Source organism: Coloeus monedula (genome assembly GCF_965178545.1).
Source record: "Coloeus monedula genome assembly, chromosome: 9".
Lineage (NCBI taxonomy): Eukaryota > Metazoa > Chordata > Aves > Passeriformes > Corvidae > Coloeus > Coloeus monedula.
In genome coordinates this window covers 17,525,241-17,543,841 of record NC_138789.1, presented here as the reverse complement: position 1 = coordinate 17,543,841, position 18,601 = coordinate 17,525,241, and the positions used below count along the sequence as shown (strand labels likewise).

Genomic DNA, 18,601 nt, shown 5'->3' with positions numbered 1-18,601 from the left:
ACAGCATTCTGATACACAGCCCCATGAAACCTAACTGTAAATAATTTGAGGTATAAGTTGTACCAAGGAGTATCAAAGGATGCAATTAGAAACTATTAATACATCAAGTTCAGAAAACTAATACGTCAAATTTCATTTGACAAATTAACATAAGCAGTACACTGCTAAACTAAACAAATATAAAACTGATGAGAAATCAGTCACTGTAAATTTGCAATACTTTTGTCATTATGCTTGGGTTAATCTAATGAACCTCCACTTTAAGAAGAATTGATATTTCTCTAATTTCGAATCCCCAAATAGCAACTATTAACTTCCAAATTTGGCTCATATGGAGAAAGTCTAAATGTCTTTAATGCTCTGTACTGAATGGTGGAAACATATTCACAAATTTATACTTATTTTCATGGGAATCAGTACCATAACCATACCATTAAGGTACAGGTTGCCAATGCTTTACAATGAAAAGGAAAAATTATGAAATAAAGAAAACAAATTATTCTCTTGGGTAACAAGCAGGAAGGTCAATTCCCTACTTGGCAATGTTGAAACAATCAGTCCTAGCACACTTCCGTCAAGAAAGAGAAAAAACAGAGGGATTCCCTTTTGGCGGGATCAGGAGGAAATAACAGGTTTTCTCCTTCCTGACAAGAACATGTAAAAGTTCTCCTCTCCTCTGTCTCTGTAAAAACACTGATGGCTATGCTGCCGTGTTTCACAGTGCTGCAGATTCCACACTCAGCCTATCACTTCAACTGTCCAGGGCAGAGTTTGTATCTTTGCTTCTAGAAGCCTTTTCAGCCTTCCCATGCTCCCAGTCCCTGAAATTAAGGAACTATGCTCACTTTAAATCAGCATCTCATTGTCTTTTTCTTCCAAGAAACCAGCAGAAAATCCTCTTTTTCCTTCATAAAAATATTTTAACAGCAACCCACAGAGTTGAATTAAGCCCGTCAATACATGTCACAACACCTAATCTACAGTGGAAGAGGACAAATAGTTTGAACCTCACTTTGGCTCTACAGCTCATTTTTACCAGCTCCTTCCCTCAGCCAACGGGCTACAGATTATTCAACAGGGTTTTTCCAACTATAGTATTTTCTTGAATTTCATAGCCTGTTTTCCTGCCTTCAAGTCTGCCTTATATGTGCATGCTACACAGCAGATGAACTTCCATGAAGACTTTTTCCATACCATACATATGTTACATAGTTACATACATACATGGGCGGTGCCCTCTGCTCTCCAGTAGAAATGTCGGGCTGGAGCAAACCACAAGATCTGTTCTTGAAACAGCCTTTTCCAGCTGCACATTCTAAGAGAGGACAGAAAATCTGCCTGTGCATGTGCTGGGTAGGCTGTTCCCATGCTTTAAGCCCAGATACGATGAGAAAAGAGGATACTGTGTACAGTTTTTCTGGTTTAGAATTTGGGGTCTGCCTACCTGCTCTGCAAACATGAAGTATCTGAAGGTCTTCAGATCTGCCTGTGGTGCTTATGAACACCACAACATGACTGGACAGGTCAAACTACCGGCTGAAGCCAACTTAGCACTTACTGTTCTCTCATCCTCCACCTCTATACTTACACATTCCTCCTCTACAAGTTGTCTGGATTTAACTTGCTGCAACACAGATAGCAGAATTTTGGAGTGGACCTTATGATTTCAAATAAATCTTTGCGCAATAAATGTCTCAGTCAGCAACTCTCTAGCTGGGACACTCTAGAAACCCTAATGCAATACCATTAATTGTAAAACAGTTCATCCAAAAGAATTCAGCATGGATTACAAAACACTGGATTGTTACTTTAAAAAAAACCAGGCGTCTACTGGTTCATAAAGGAATCCCTTTCAAGAAAAAAATGATTGCACAAGATAGTAAGATGGACAAACTCTGGGTTTTTTTGAAATCATCCCAAAAATCTTTTGAAAGGTCAAGTAATTGTAGTCAGACATCACAAACATTTAGCTATGCATGCTACAGATTCAGACCCTACACACTTATTATACTCAGCAATGAGTAGTTTTCTGCTTTCCATCTCTGTTGTGTAATACAGGATTTCAATGAAGAATGTAAGCAGCTAGGAAGGAAAGTGACTGCTTTTTACAGTAAAAGCTGTGTAACCTGGCATCCACTGCTCTGCATCGCTTTTGTCAGCAGAGAGACTGATATTCAGATAGAGATGGAGCATGTGAGAAATACACTGAAATGGCTGCAGTAACAAACCAGGAAGCCTGAAATGACCTGCAGGAAAACATAAGTATTCAGTAAGAAAAGCAAGAAGTTTCAATTAGAAAAACCCCACCAACTAAAATCCAACACTCTGGGAAAAAACAGCAGCAAGTATTAATACATAGGAGCGCTGTGTTTAAGAAACAGACTACAGGCCAAATTCTACTTCCCCTTGAACAGCACGAAGTCACCAGTGCCTGACTACAGTTGTGCAGTGAAGAATGACTATTGTAAGCTGGTTCCCTGCTTTTGTAAAGCTGGCAGAGCTGCTTTTGTGCCAGCTGCTGCAAGCTACAGAGGAGTAATGAATTCTACTGTCAATCTTCTGGCATAGGTTAAAGCCAGCTTGGGGTCTGTTCCAACTCATGCCAAGGCCAGCAGTTCAGCCAAGGATTTGTATTCTTAATTCCTGTCTCATGTATATTGTGTACTACACAAATGTGAAAAGAAATTGCTTCCTAAGTAAGACTAGAGAATCATAAATAAAGCACACCACTTTTCAACATTTGCAGAAAATGCAAAGGAGGAAATAATGCTTGAAACGTGTTAATTCTAGCACACTTGTTTTGCAAGATGAAGCAGTATTTTTGAAATGAGGTCATAATATGATAATAAAAAGAACTGATTCCTGAACCACATTAACAGCAGTGACTTTTTAAAGAAACTCAGTTATGTATGAAAAGCAGGAAGCAAAGACTATAAGCGCTCTTGGTTTTACATGAAGTTATTCACAAATGACAATGCAGAAGAAGTGCCTGAGGAAGACAGTATGAAAAATTAAGGAAAACATTAACAGATCAGTACTTGAGGCTACCTTCAATGTATTTTAATATAACAGGGTTTTAAAAATAATCCTGAAGTAACTCATGAAACAAGTTCTAACAGACATTTTTAAAGATAAGAAAATAAATAATCTACATACTACATTAAAAAGTATTTGGTTCCATTACATTTCTACTACTTTTTGAATTCCAAGATGATTTTCCAAAAGTGTGTTGGCTTATTTGCACATAGTAAGACAAAAAGCTTCACCTTCCTAAATCTATTACTGTGACTACTGCAACCTACTGATGTGATCTAACCCTTAGTTATTTAAAAACAATAGACTACAAAAGAAAATTCTCTTTGAGCACAGAGCTCAGTCATCCAAGGAAATAACTCTCATTTCTGCCAGCTGATCTTGAGACAGGGCAGTGATCCAAAATTACTAACATCATCCAGCCTTCTGGAAAGCAACTGAATTAAATCAGTTAAAGCAAAGTAAGTGTTCACCACCATAAAACAATGGCACTTAGTAGAGGAGAACCTCTGATACTTGTTGAGTAGATTTTCTTCCCTGTGGTCCACAAGAATTAAGTGGCAAACATGCCATTATTCTCATGTGCCCCAGCCAGTGCCGCCACAGACAGTTAAGAAGCTCCTTGATGTTGGAACTGGCACAAAAATCCTTTTGGTATTTTTTGCTTTCTGAGTAACTGGAGAATGAGCTACACCAGCACCTACTGATACAGAATACAATTCTACAACTGATTCTGTATCCATCCCTGTATGATGTGGCAGTTTTACAACAGGAAAGCAACAGGATACAGTCTGGTACAGCTCTGTACTCCAGCTCCTTCACGGATGTGGGTCTACTCGAAGCAGTGGACTTTGCAAAGCTTTTAAAGCCAACCAGACTGTATTTTCCAGGCACCTAAATATTCTGTCAGGGCCTACTCCTACCTTCACATCCTCAAAGTTTTCTGCACCAACTGATTTTGAAATAACGCTCATGTGGTATTCTGAATAGGCGAAAAAAGAACATTACTATACAAAAGACCTAACACTGATGTTTAAGAAAGCATTATTTTTTAATTCTATTAAACCAAATGCATGGAATTAAAGTGTCAACTACCTAAACTAGATTCACGCAAGATGTTACCGAGCCCAGTAAGAGAGGTATTTAATTTGTGGGGTTTAACCTTATTTAGATTTGTCTCTGAAAGTATCAGTACTTAATTAAATTATACTTAATTTTTAAAATTAAGTTTAAGTTGCAGTTATTTCTCTTCTAGAAATAGGATCACCTTATATGATAAGGCTGAGTAAATGAATTTCTCATGAGGTATCCGTAGTTACAAAACAACCTAACTCTGACTATTAACTTACTAATAAAAAAGACCAACGATCTGTTTGATTAAGGAATTCTTTTTGGGAAGGGCTGGTTGCTGTTTTGGTTTAGTTTTTTTGTTACATGAAGCTTGATAAGGCTATTCTCAGGAAAATGAGAAGGTGTATTTCCCAAACCACACTGTGTAATTTGGCTGTTGCACCTTTCCTTTCCTTACTGGAAAAAGCAATACTCTTACCATATGAAGTCACTTTGAAGGCATCCCAAATAAAGGTCTGAAGATAGTCAGGACACTAATTTATCCTGAAGAAAGAAAATACTACTTTATAAAAGAATGTAGACTATAAAAATCATCCAAGAGGCAGAAGTTAAACCTTTCTTGGAATAGCTACAGCCAAGGAGAGAATGGACACCAGCCACTAACTAAATATTGCATAACAGGTGATCGAAGCAAGCAGTACCAAATGGAAAACTATTCTGACCCACTCAAATGCAGATTTTTTCCAAACTTACTTTAAAAGCAAAAGGTTTTAAGTGAAGAAGACAGTTATGTAACGCTTGTTTTTTGAAACCCTCCTTTGCAAGATTCCTCATAAAGTAAGTGTAGCTAATGAGAAGACAACCAAGTGTAACTGAGAGTTATAGAGCATGAGATGACAGGTAGGACCAAGAAGACATGAGGAGAAATTATGCTTTAGGTTACCCCAATTAACTGTGGAGTGCTACCAATTAATACTGAAAGCAATTCTTACAGGCTGGTTTTAGGGAAGACAGAAATAATAACTTATCGCAAAGTTCCCTAGGAACTGTCACCACTGATGGTAAAAGACACACAGCAAGAAGAAAGCAAGCACTGTATTTGGCAGCTATCCACAATACCTGCACACCAGTGGCTTTCTGCAGTTCTGCAAAATTCCTGTGAGAAAACAGAAATCAGTACTTCATGGCTAATTTCTATTTCTGAAGAAAGAAAAAAATAAAACCCCAAAAATTTAAAGCATTCTACAAAGGACCTTCAAACTAAAAGGGTGATTTGCTGTGAAACACAAAAACCAGCCAAACTAAACCACAAACTCCTGTTTCATAAACAATTACAGGAAATACTAAACTCCTTCTGTAGCATACCTACCTTAAAACTAGAAGACTAACATTTTATAACCCATAATAATCCTGCTTAGATTCTCTCCAAAACACCACTGCACTTCCTCAATAATACACAATTGTAAATACGAAAAGGACTTTTTTCCAAAAGGTTCTGCTAAGCCTAAAACCAACATCTGACATAACAACGTGTGTTTACAACTTTTCTATCATCTAGTGCTTGTGGAGAAGAAATTTTTCTGGTGGGCACAGAAGTTGTAGATAATACAGCATTCATGTACACTTACATGTATGAGTAGCCTACACCAATCCTATTCCTTCAGTCTGCCCACCGAGTGATGGAAGATCTTTTTTCCGTACAGAAATATACAGCCTAAAATCATGCAGAATGAGGAGGCACAGGATGAGAAATTACACTGAGCTGACAGTGGCACTCAAGGCTACACAAACCAGCAGTTAATGCTTCCCACTGTTAAAGAAACATAAAGAAAGGTAAGGGAGCTCTGTCTCCACTCAGTTTTTGTTCCATAGGGAACACCACTAAGCAGCAAGCTGGTTATGTTACATCACAACTACTTCCACTGCAATTCCACATATTGATTCATAGAGTAAGAGCCAATATTCTCCAATTAACTTAGGGGCGAGGAACAAAAAGGAGAAGAAATCAAAACAAATTCCCTCTTACTTAACTGTAATGCAACTACAATAAAACTCTGAATTCCCTCACAGAGCCTTTGTCACAACAACAGCGTTGAGAGTGCCTGCTGGCACAGACACAGCTTATGTCGACAGAAGTGACTTTATGCTGACATAGCAGTCCCATCATTTCAAACAAACTTTGTTCTTTCCTTTCAGAGGAGGAATTTTTCTTCAGTATGCTGTTTCTTTGACCTGTCTGCACTGCCCCAGCTGGGCCTGCTCCACCAACTTATATGAAGAGATTCATGTAATTTCCAACTGCAGAAGTGCTGTCCTCAAGTCAAAATACACTTCTATTTTAACTTTCTACTGGTGTTCCTGTACTTCCAACTTTACATTCACTAAGTGGGATAAATACCAATTACTCCAACCTCATCATCAACAAACAGGCTGATTCTGGGAATACAGATGAGTCTCAGACTTAAGAATATTTAAGTTAATTTAATTTAATAAAAAAGAATTCTTGCTCAAATCTGCGACGTAAGGAAATATTATAAATACTTCAGAAGAGGCAAATGGTTAAGTAACAAAAAAAACCTAAAGAGCACAAGAGATAGTCAACTTCTGTATTAAACTGGTTTCTTTCCAAACCTTACATACTTCACTTCCAAACAGCTTAAATACTACACTTGAAAAGATTAAAATGTGGATTTTATCTACTATTACAAAACCAACTTTTCCTTCTTTCCTAAAAAAGGAAATGTGAAAGACCACTGCTGATACTGTAGTATAAAGGTCTTTTCAGCTCCTCACACCACCCCACCAGCAAGTAGGCTGGAAGGCACAAGAAGCTGGGAGAAGACACAGCAAGGACAGCTGATCCCAACTGGCCAAAGGGATATTCCATACCGTATCACACATGGTCAGCACATAAATTAAGGGCAAAGCTGGCCAGGGGCTGCTGCTTGGGAACTGGCTGGACACTGGCCAGTGGATGGTGAGCAACTTCACTGGGCATCACTTGTTTTGTATATTCTAATTCTTTTATCATTATCACCCTTTCCTTTTTTGTGCTAATAAACTATCACAACACAAGAATTTTAATTTTTTCTTCCTGATTCTCTTCCTCATCCCACTGGGGATGTGGGGTGTTGTGTGAGTGCCTGAGCTGTGTTTAGCTGCCTGTTAGGTTAAAACATGACATCCAGTCAGCAGGGACCTCCTCAGATCCCAAGGCCTTTAATACATGATCAAGAGAGGTCTTGCTGTAACATCCAATACCTCTTTCAGTACTCTAGGATGAAACCCATCAGGCTCCATGGACTTCTGAACACTCAGCTGAAACAGCTGGTCCCTTACAATTTCAGTGTTCCACAAATGAGAACTCACTATTCCCACACTTATAACACTCAGACACGGGGTACTGGTCAGTCCAAAGCCTTTCATGTTTTCCCCCTGCTTATAAGAACCATGGCTCTCTATCTTCAAATTCACTTACAACCAACAGATTTCTAGCTGGCAATTCTGATGGCAAATGTTACAACCATATTTCAAATAATGATTGCAAAGAGAAAAAATCAATCAACATCATTAAGAGCTTGCACTTGAACTTGAACTGAAAAGCACATTACGCATTTTTTAATATTACTGGGAAAAAAACCCAGCATAAACTGGAAGCTAAGTTACAGCTAAAATTCTTATAATATACCTTTATTCCCCCCTTGGAAATAATGTATCATATTTTAGGGAAGCATACTATTTACATTTGTTACATCTGAAGACCAGAATGTACTTTCAGATGCCTAACTAGGAATCACTTGTGAACCACAGTAAGTTATGATACTATGCTGATATATATCCTTTTCAGCAGCAATGACAACAGGATGGAGTGTTCAGAACGGTATTTATATTAGCAAAAAGTATTTATTTAAAGTTTGATTTTGAAGTTCAAGATTATTGTCTGTTCTGGAAACAAAGAAAACAATTCTGCACAAGTCTGAATTCTGAAGACATAAAAGCCCACACCCAGAAATAAGGTAACATGAAGAGCGATGAGCAAGTAACTTTGAGAAAAATGTGTAATTTTAAATGCAGTGACTGGGTTGTGATAAACACATAATTTTTGCTGCAGTGATTTAAAAAGATAACTCTCCTTGACTATCACTTCAACTCCCTGAGGGAGGTTAACATATCCAGAGAGGAACTTCCAGACAGGAAGATCTATGGATCAATACAGTTCTTTAGCATTTTAACACAAACCTGTGTTCTGTTACACTGGCACGGACTTCTGCTGAAGCAGTTTAGGTAGGGGCTTGCTTACTCAATAATAGCACCGAAATGTCAATGTTGACATATTAAAAGACAAAGAATCAGCATTTTTGCCAAATCATTTTTAAGACCATTTGTAATTACTGACTGAAGTTTAATCCATGAGATTATGTAATCTCCAACTGTAAAATTAAAGACTAAGAAACATGTTAAATCCTTTTGTTATTTTTAATTAGTAAGCACACAAACTGAAGAACCACCTCACCTGATAGAGTTTCGGCTCCTGTTTTCTATTTTCATTAAAATTCGTAGATCTGACTGAGGAGATGCTGTATAGATTTTTAATCTGAAAAAAAAAAAAGGCAGCGAAGATGCAGAAATGATGTACAATGACTTTTCTTCCTGTCATCCATAAGATATGCATGTCAACTGCCAAAACAATGTATTTTTTTCATGAAAACAATAATTTGTCACATATTGTTTCCTATAAATGAGGGTTATAATTATTAGCATGTTTTTCTAATTATTTTGAAGATGTAAATCCTCACCTCCACTGAGGTTAATTATGGTTACATTTTTCAGAATTATAATTGCTTTACTTGGTCTTTAAGCCGTGAGTCAGTTTCTTAATGTTTTGCTGGTTTAAATTTGGTGGCTATACCCCAGGGTTAGTTGGTTGGTGAATGTTAGGATGGTTTTCACCACAGGAATTAAAGATGTACTGCTGACTGGGAACTCAGCTCTGCAAGCTGATAATGCAGCTAATTTAAGCCATTTATTCAGAACCATTCCCTTCTTTTATTAGTGCATTATATCAACTAGGCAGAAAAGTTATTCAATACACACCTTTGACAAACTACAGGATCTGACTCCACTGGATCAATGTATGGCTTGAGGATATCAGCAAGTGTTTTATCATCAGGCACCCTTTCACCAAAGATAAAAATCAAGCATGTGAGACATTGATCATCATATACACAAATAACTATTATGAGTCACTTGGAGGAAGCTGTATATTAGCATGTTATAGTGGCACAGTTGAGTAGTTTATGGGAGGATCATAAATGTGTATCAATACTGCACAGATATGGGCAGCTTTATCTCCATTTCAGCACTGGGATTTCACAGGCACGTATGAGGAGTAAACAGATGCATATCTCTAGTTTCTAACCCTGCAAAAGAAACACGCTGTTCCTGCAGCCCTAGAAGCAGACAAGGGCATACTTCTCACCTCCCTTCAGGCTAGGAAAAAAGGAGAAACATCTGTCAATAAAAGCTTAGTTTTTTGCCTTTTCGAAACATGTTTGTGGACTTTCCTACAAAGCAAACAATGCAACCATTTCACCCTGTATGAAGGTCAGCTCCACAGTGCAGGTGAGGAGAGGTGGCAAATCTTGCTGAACATCTGCTCCATGAGAACAGAATACGTTAGGTGTAGGGGTACTGCTATCGTGAATATACAACCTCTCTATTTACATAAATAAAAGGACTAACAACCAAACATTTTGCCTGATTTGAAAAGTCTGCTAGCTTTCAAAGAGGAAAAGACTAAACAACTTTCAATATTTTTTAAATTGAAATGCCCTTTTAATTAAGACTAAAATTAATACCTGAGTTTACCTTGTATAACAGAACTCAGTAAGAACTGATCAAAATATTTTGCAGTTTAACTTCAGCAGATTAATTTAAACCTTATAAAAATCTTTTTTAAAGCTCTGTACCCTTTTAAAGTGTATTCAGCATGACAGTGAGGAAATACGAGCTTCAAATGCCAGTAGAACTTGTTCTCCCTGAAAAGAAAAAGAAATGCATATTCTTAGTGTTAGTTGGTAACAACTACTATTTATTTTTTCTATGATAAAGCTTGGTAGCCGACAGCATGGGTGCAGAAGAAAATACAGAGTTAAGATTTTGAATGGCTTCAAATAGTAAAAGGGGTGTGCAGAGAAGCTGAGATGTTCTTTGAAAGATGTAATGCTCCCACATCCTGCTGAATTTCAAGTCCTCATGGGATGAAAATCTGTTCCTTACAAATATAGTAAGATATCACCCATTAACTGATCAACGGTATTTCACATTTTAAAAGGGAGAATATTCCAGCTGCCCTTTAATTTCAGAAAAGGAAACTGCTTTTTGGCATATCACCCAGGACAGATTACCAAACCTCTGCAACAATAATAGCCAGAGCTCCAGCTGAGGCCAGGTCCTACAGAACACAGGGGACTCATCTTTTCCCAGCAATGATGGCCTCAAATGTGTCGTGGCCAGGGAGGGAAGTTGCCTTCTGGCATAATATGGACAAGAGAAGTCAGAAAGAACAAACATTTTACAGCAAGATCGTAAAACTTTTGGTACAGACGAAATGATGTCACATTCCCTTCTTCTGTATGTTAGCTGTTATTTTTATGAGGCATCTTCCCTTTCCAGCTAGCGCAATGAATACCTGAGAAAAGAAGCTCCTGAAGCATAGTTCGAGACTAGTATCACCTTAAGAAAGGCAGTATTAGGTAGAGAGTACTTTGCTACATCAGGCAGTCTATATTGGCCTTTTTGCTCATTTGCAGAAAATCTGCAGAAACCTTTCTAAAAGATTCCCCTACGAGAAAGCACAACCTAAAAGATAGGTTCCTGGCCTTTTGCTCTGGTTTAGAAATTCACACTCATGACAAACAGCAAAGATTTAGAAATCAGAGCTCAAACACCTGTGAAGGACAGGGACATCTAATGGTGTCTCTTTTTTAACTACTTTTTTAAACATTATTTAAGGCCAATGATTCATTGTATCCAGGATAATCACCCTCAGTTATGCAAAAATTCTGGTCTACAATAAAAAGTAAACACAGTGTTGTTCCAACATGTTGTTTAATTTGTTTATCAGGCAGATGAAACATCATCCAGCAGGTTCTAGCTGGCTGCAGAGATGAGTGTACGTGCATCCACCAGCAAAATAGTAAACTTAGGTGCTGTGATCAATTAACTCTTACAGCAATTTTTAAATGCAAGCACTTTTTATAAAGTGAGATTATCAAATAAATAATTCCCTTACCTAGTTGTTCCTAGGAGAAAACTGAGTTTTACAGCTGAACTATACTTTCTGGAGTACAAGTAAAATCAGACATATTAGTATTTACCAAGAAAAGAGCAAGCAGGAACCCCCTTCCCAAGAAGGTAGTAATTAGAATAAAAAGAATTAATGAAGCCCAGGGTCCCCAAAACAATGTGTGCCTCAGCAGAGTTGTGCAGCATGCCTTGTGATTCCTCCTTTCTCTCTGCTCATGTTTGCTAAAGTGGAGAATGAGAATGCCTTCCTTGAATGACAAGGTGAAATTAGAGATCATCAGGTCTGAAAGAGGTAAGAAGACCAGAGCTGGAGGATAACACAGAAAACATTATTAATCATACAGCATATATATAAAATCAGAAGCTGGCATAGTATTTGGACCCATGATTTTTATCCTGTTTTGCATATTGGTATGATAGTCTAGAATTACCAAATTGCAAAATGTTTTTAAATAACTCAAAATCATTGAGTGGAATTTTGGGACTTTTTTGCAAGGTCAGGGAAACAAGGTTTTGCAATTCTTACCTTGACAGCTGAAGGAAGCACCAGTGATACCATACACACAGAGTAAACTGGAATATCAATAGGGTTATGTAACCAGTTCAGTTCCCTTGCAATTAACAAGCTTGTGATTCCTCTCAGACACATTAATATCTGCCATTTAACATGGAATGGTATTATTTCAAAGCACTTTCCCAGGGAGACCTTAGTAAAATTTAGAAAGCTTTAGACACAGAACTAGGGTCACCACCATTAGCTGAAGGAAACACTAATGATAGGCACATTTATTAAAATGTTTATAAGGACTGTTCAGATGAGGGTTTTGTTCTACATTATTAACTAACATGAGGCTTGCTAGCATTTTTTCCTTTAACTCACCATCTTCCACAATTTTTTCAAACAGGCCATGTTTACCTATTCTAAATATTTGAAGATATAACCCTTTCTGTGATACTTTGATCTTTAAATCAAGACAGCCAAATCAATGTGACAAGACAAACCATGACACAGCTCACAGAAACATGCATGTGGCCCAGAGGACTGTCTCTAATACAGGCACTTGAAAAACAAATGCTCCAGAAAAGTACTTTAGCTATCTGCTATCTGTTGCTAGGAACACTCTTCACGTGTCTGTACAAACGGTTGTCACACAGCACATGCTCATTTCACATGCAAGACTGGTTCCCTGTGGGCTCACTGAGGCAGACTCAGTTCATCATCGCAGCTGAAAAATCAGCTTAAGAGGGTTCTTCTCAGACATCTGCCCCCCCTCCCCCTTCCAGGCACAATCTAGTCTATGGAATAGTGCACAGAAAGTGCTGTGAAGCTGAAGTTAAAAAAGTTCATTTCTTGTCAAGAAGTTCCACTATGAAAAACAAAATGTTTGATTTCTTTCTCAGCAAACGAATACCAAAACTGCAATTAATGACTTCATCTCTCTTCAAAGTACTCTTGCCTGGAAGTAAATGGCAAGCAGAAAGAGGCAAGACAGATTAAAAACAGGATAAAAGTAAGAAAGAGGAAAAAGAAGCCTGGAACAGGATAGCCTCATACTCTTCACTGTACAATGAAGTCTTGAAAAACAGCCTGCTGGGTGCCTGTTGAAGTGAAGCATCCCTCACCATCACTGATCTGTGCCCAGAGAACTTGATGTCAACTGTAGATGCTATCAAAGCTGCTTCACAGCAAGTTCTGATTAAAGTTAGATATCCTGGCTCCAGATCTCACTGACTTCATTTTCCATTATGGCTCACTGGGGTAGTATTTCCTTCAAATACAACAGACATGTACTATGTTCATTTTCTAAATGAAAATGCCTAATTGCGTAAGTCATCTGCACTTAAGTAAGCTCACTCCATGAAGCATTCCATGCCACTCTGCTGCCATGGGCTGGAGCAAGGCAGCACAAGCTGCAGAGCTCAGGGAACTGCACTGTCCCATTTCAGTATCACTACATCATCTCCTGCCAGCGTACCAGGAGCCATGGACTTGCAAGCTCATTCCCCACTTCCCATTTGACCTGCTGGCTGGAGCTTCCCAGCTGATGCTCCTGCTGTTGGTTTCAGCCTGGCCTCATCCTTCACCCCTTTCCCAGAGGCTTCCTATCCCAGCAATTCACCCCACCAACTCCATGGCAGAACATATCCAGTCGGGAACTCTCAGTTGTATTGAAAATAAGGGCACCACAGGAAATGTAGGGTGAAGCAGTACATTAAAAATAATTCATGAATAAAAAGTCAGATGTACCATGAGTTAACACTGTGGACTCAGACTCTACTTTCTAATGACCCTCCATTACCTAGATATTCAATATTACACATTAGTCTAATCCCTGTGTTGCCCAGCATTGGCACGTATGCTTCCACAACATCGGATTTAGCAAACAAACTCATGGAATCCAGGAAATGAAGAGTCTGGTTAACACATTGAAACGACACAGATCAGTCCTCCAGCGCTGGCACAGGCAGGAGATGACACAAGAACACATCTTGTACTTCCTAGTTTTGGACTACTCTCATTCCTGCCTTGTACTGCCCAACAGCTTGGCTCACAGGGAGAGTGTGAAGAGGACATGGGAGAAGCCTGTTCTCAGTTTTCCACGCACAGATGTTGAGCAGCTTCCAGCCTCCACCCTCTGGAGCAATCAGTCTATAAATCTTGACTAACAAATAGCATGAGAAGGGGCTCACATCTACAGGAGAGGGACACACCAGACCCTAAGCACTGTCAGGTGCTAAGCTCATATAATAGATATATGACTATTTGTGCAGCTTTACCTCATTCCAATGTGAGATTTAACAAAATGTTATGGGTGTCATGAAGTCCCATGAGATAGGTGCTAAATGCCTGATATTCACTGGTTTGATCAAACTGGATTCCTTAGAATCCATTTAAAGAGAGTAAGCAGTACATGCCAATTAAAAAAACAAACCCAACAACCAAAAACCAAAAGAAACCTGCCCAAAAAACAGATGTTAATTTTTAACATGCATCACTGAATTTGAACAGCCTGTGAAATAATTCCATGCCTATTTGCCAAGAAGTCACCTTCTTTGCCCCATTCTCTTAGTTTTTAAATCTGCTTCTACAAAACCAACAAAAATTACACAATACACATGAACGTGTAATTTGCTCAAAGTTTAATTTGTCCCCAATGCAAGCTATGCTTCAGTGTGTACCTAAAAAGGCTTTCTAGAGGAAAAAGAACACGGTACATGAAGGCAAATGTCTGTCAGCACAACTATGTACCATGCCCAGGATCTTCCCAACAGCGTCAAACCTCCCTGTGTCTGCCCCCTTTCTGTTCTTCTGTCCTCTTAGCTACTGACCCCAGCATTCCTGGGCTTCCTGCACTTGCTCTTGAAGGCTACTCCTTAGCCTAAACCTGTTAAGTGTCTTTATTGTTTTATTCAAAACATTAAGGAACTTCCCTGTTAAAGTGAAATTCAACTCTAAGCCTGAGATACTTTTTCCAGCATGAGGCTAGTAAAAAGGATCTGTAAAAGGCAGAATATGCAGCCAAAGACAGGGAAGTCAGTAAAGAGGGAGGTAACCTCTGCAAGGTCTGGGGTAGACCTGGTCTGTTCTGAGGGGAGACCTATAAATCTGGGGCAGAGAGACGAGAAAATACCTCAGATTTCCTTTCTTTCCATTGGTTCACCCTGGGTTTTCTTTAACAGAACTGATAAATATGTAACTTTAAAAGGTTACACCTCTACATCTATTTGATGCTTACGTTCTGCTAAAAACTACTTTATGTGCAAAACCAAAGCCCCCTATGCTTTTCTCCAGAACTGCCTAAACGATCCAGGTGTGTGTATGGAGCAGTTTCCAGGTGGGTTATTACTCTGTCAGAGACAGACCTCTGGTGGCCAGCCAGAGACTGACACTGTAGAGTGCACAGCTCCGAGAACACAGGGAAAATGCATCCTGAAAACACAGCTTGCCACCAAAACTGAGACCATGAACAATACAAGTAAAGGAGCCATCAGGGGGATGTGAGTCATCAGGGATCTCCCTGGTGTGAGAAGCTCAGAAGGCATTTATATTTCACCTCAGTACATCACTGAGTTGAACTGTAGACCTGATTTCTGTCACAACGAAATACTTTGTCATTTCTTTTATTTTTACTGTGAAAATACTTTGAAACACAAATTCTGAATATAAGAGAAAAACCACAGAGTGGATAAAGGAAAAAACATTTAAATTTTCCTTAGCCTTCTTCCTGAATTCGCATCTGTCTGTACTTGTCTCTCTAAGCTGTGCTGTATCAAACACGCTCTCCAGCACAGCAACTCCCGTCACAGAATACAACACAGGTACTGAAGCACCTCCTCAGATCTGAAGTCAGCCTTTTCAAAGACAGGGACTTGTGCGAGCTTTCTACATCAATCCCTTAGCATAAACCTCTAAAGAAGCATTTTCTTCTTCCAGCAGAAAAACTAAGTGTTAATTAAAAGGAAAAAAAGCACCACAGCACTGATTCTTCCTATTGTTACTCAGTGTTAGCATTTTTCAAAATACAGCACGAATTATGTAAGCCTTTAAACTGAGCTCAACCAACCTTAAAAAAACAGAAAACCTGAAGCATAAAATATTAAATAGTTTTTGAAAAAAAAAAAAAGTGCATCTAACAGATTTTAAAGCAAGCATATTGGTATGAACTCAAATTCTCATCATTATATGCTCAGTAAAAATAAAATATTGCTGACTGTAACCAACTGAAGACTCACATGAAATTGAAGGTGGTGGAATTTTCTCTTCTTTTTGTAAATCCAACAGGCAGTGTCTTTAGCTCAATATTACACCCTCGAGCTTTGTTCCTCAAGCAGTACAACTGGCAAAAAAAAAATACCATTTTTTTTTAAAATATGAAAATATTAAACCCATGAAAATTGAACAATAAAAAGCTGTAGAAAAGGCCATATTTAATTAAATACTCTGAATTTTTAAAAAACCAACCTGAATGGAAAAAAAAAAATGAAGTAAGCCTAGAAACTCTCTGAAACATTTTCATAAGTTTTTTTATTATTAAAAAAGAACATGCCAATTATCTCCTCATAGTAAAAGTTCTTTAACATACCATGAAGGTCACAGTGTGACCACTGTGGGTGCAATACCACCACAACGATGCTTTTTGGGTTACAACCCTGCTGGCAGAAGGGATGCACAAGCACCATCCCAGCCACTGACAAATTCTGATTTGAAGGTAGCACTAAGGGCATCATCCCATTAACATGCCCAGTATCACACCCCTAAACCTGCTACCCATGCAGTCTCACCATCTTCAGCACAAATTTTCAGGACATCATGGTGCTAAATACACACACACACAGAGTAATGACTCCAGCCAGAGAGGAAGCTGGAGTCTTCTGAATTTATTCTGTTATCAATGTAAATTCTGAGTTCAGTGCTGTATTTAAAGATATCTTCACAAGACTGGAAAATAAAATGGCCCTGATGCCTTTTTGTGACTTATCAATGAGTCTAAGTACTTCGGAGTAGACTTGGTTGGGCTTTTTTGTTTCATTTGTTTGCTCACTGTTTTTAGTTTGGGGAGTGTGTTTAGTTGCTGAAAGAGCCTCAGCAAAAACCCCCTCTCCCTTAGAAGGCTGGCTTTTATATCACTGTTGCTTAGATTTATTCTTTGAGGAGCTCTAGCTGCCTTCATTTGGTATGTAGGGAAGCATGTAAAAATTTTTAGGCAATTAATAAATCCACTGTTTATCTGGGAAGTGTGTACTTAAAAATTCAAAAGTTGTGGAGGTGTCAGGAAACATTCAGAATTTCTTAACTCACGTCTATCATTCAGCAGCAACAGTGGTCATGCATAAATTTTAAGAATGCATATAGTTAGCAATCTATTCTTCCAAGCAACTGGATGTAGCCATCTATTACTGCATAAACCTAATGACTTCTTTTGATTTCTGTCTCTAAAATTCAGGGTCATTCATACCTTCATAAGAGAGGCACCAGCTCTGGAGTCTGGATTGGGACTGCCTCAGTGGGAATTCAAAGGTAGCCTACCCTAACTCCAACACAGCAAGAGGATAATCAAAAACTTACAAGTCTTTTTGTTGCTGGACTATGCACCATACAATGTCGAGCAGCAGCATCAGCTGTCCTTCCTACATCTTCCAGGAAACGATAATCTGAAGGTTTAAAAAAACAAAGAAAAATGTAGCGCCAACCTAGTAAAACCAGAGAGTTTTAGAACACACAAGGTATGTTCTTACCACTCAAAAGGTTCAAGTCAGTAAATTCATTTACTGAGATAAATGCTGTTTTATCCCTGACTCCGTTGCAGCTCAATGCAAGCTTATGTTTCTTTACACACAATAGGCTGAAATGACAAAAAAAAAAACCCCAAAACATTAACATGTTCAGCATGAGAATGGGAAAAATAATCGAAACTATTTAGTTCAGATAATAGATACCTGCACGAATATTTCATGCATCGTGGACATCTGTACTTAGCTTCTTCTTTGCTGCAGGTTTCACACCTGAAAGAAGCAAAAAACACTTCTCAATAATGCAGCATTTTTGCACCTGACTGGCCTATAAAAATGCCTGCTCAACAACCAGGCACTAGGCCATCCATCAGCATTTTTAGGAAAAGCTATGTGCACCTTGAAAGGAAAAAGAGAAAATACAAATGCCCTGGATTAGGAAAGGTGGCAGACAAAACATAAGCTATGTGGAGTATCTCCAAACACATACATATTAAAATACAGTAGATGCTTGAAAGAAAAAAAACAAACCACGTGCTAATTCCAGAATTGGAAGCATAACAAGCCTTTATCAGTTTATGCTTTGTGGCCTGGTTGTATCAGTGCTTTTCTCCTTTTGCCTCACCTGTAATGTGCACTGTACCATGCTGGCTTATAATATTCCCAGTTTTAGGCAGATGGAAAGTAAATTTCAAGGATTCACACCAAAGCCTGAACAATGCAACCCATTTTTTCACTGAAACAAAAAGACCATGACAACATGGTCAGCCAAACAGCTTCTGGCTGTCAGCTGTGCAAACTCCAAAGTAAGGGAACCTTTCAGGCACAAATGTGTAAGCCTTACCAGTATAACAAACAAATATCAATGAAAAATTGAGTTCCTCTACAAATATGATCATGTGTTTTTAACGAGGCTATTAAAAAAGATGTTTCTGCCACTCTTAGGAAAAAGTTCTTG

At 38.5% G+C, this 18,601-nt stretch overlaps 1 protein-coding gene across 1 annotated transcript in view; it reads right to left on the bottom strand.

Annotated features, from left to right (window-relative positions):
- ZNHIT6 (zinc finger HIT-type containing 6) overlaps positions 1–18,601 on the bottom strand; it is a 30,569-nt gene that overhangs the window by 11,329 nt on the left and 639 nt on the right. Inside the window, exons 2-8 of the mRNA XM_082287211.1 lie at positions 17,851–17,916; positions 17,650–17,756; positions 17,480–17,565; positions 16,147–16,250; positions 10,074–10,142; positions 9,199–9,279; positions 8,618–8,698 (exon numbers count right to left, since the gene is read on the bottom strand). Of these exons, the coding sequence (XP_082143337.1) occupies positions 8,618–8,698; positions 9,199–9,279; positions 10,074–10,142; positions 16,147–16,250; positions 17,480–17,565; positions 17,650–17,756; positions 17,851–17,916 (594 nt within the window). The remainder of the gene's footprint in view (positions 1–8,617; positions 8,699–9,198; positions 9,280–10,073; positions 10,143–16,146; positions 16,251–17,479; positions 17,566–17,649; positions 17,757–17,850; positions 17,917–18,601) is intronic.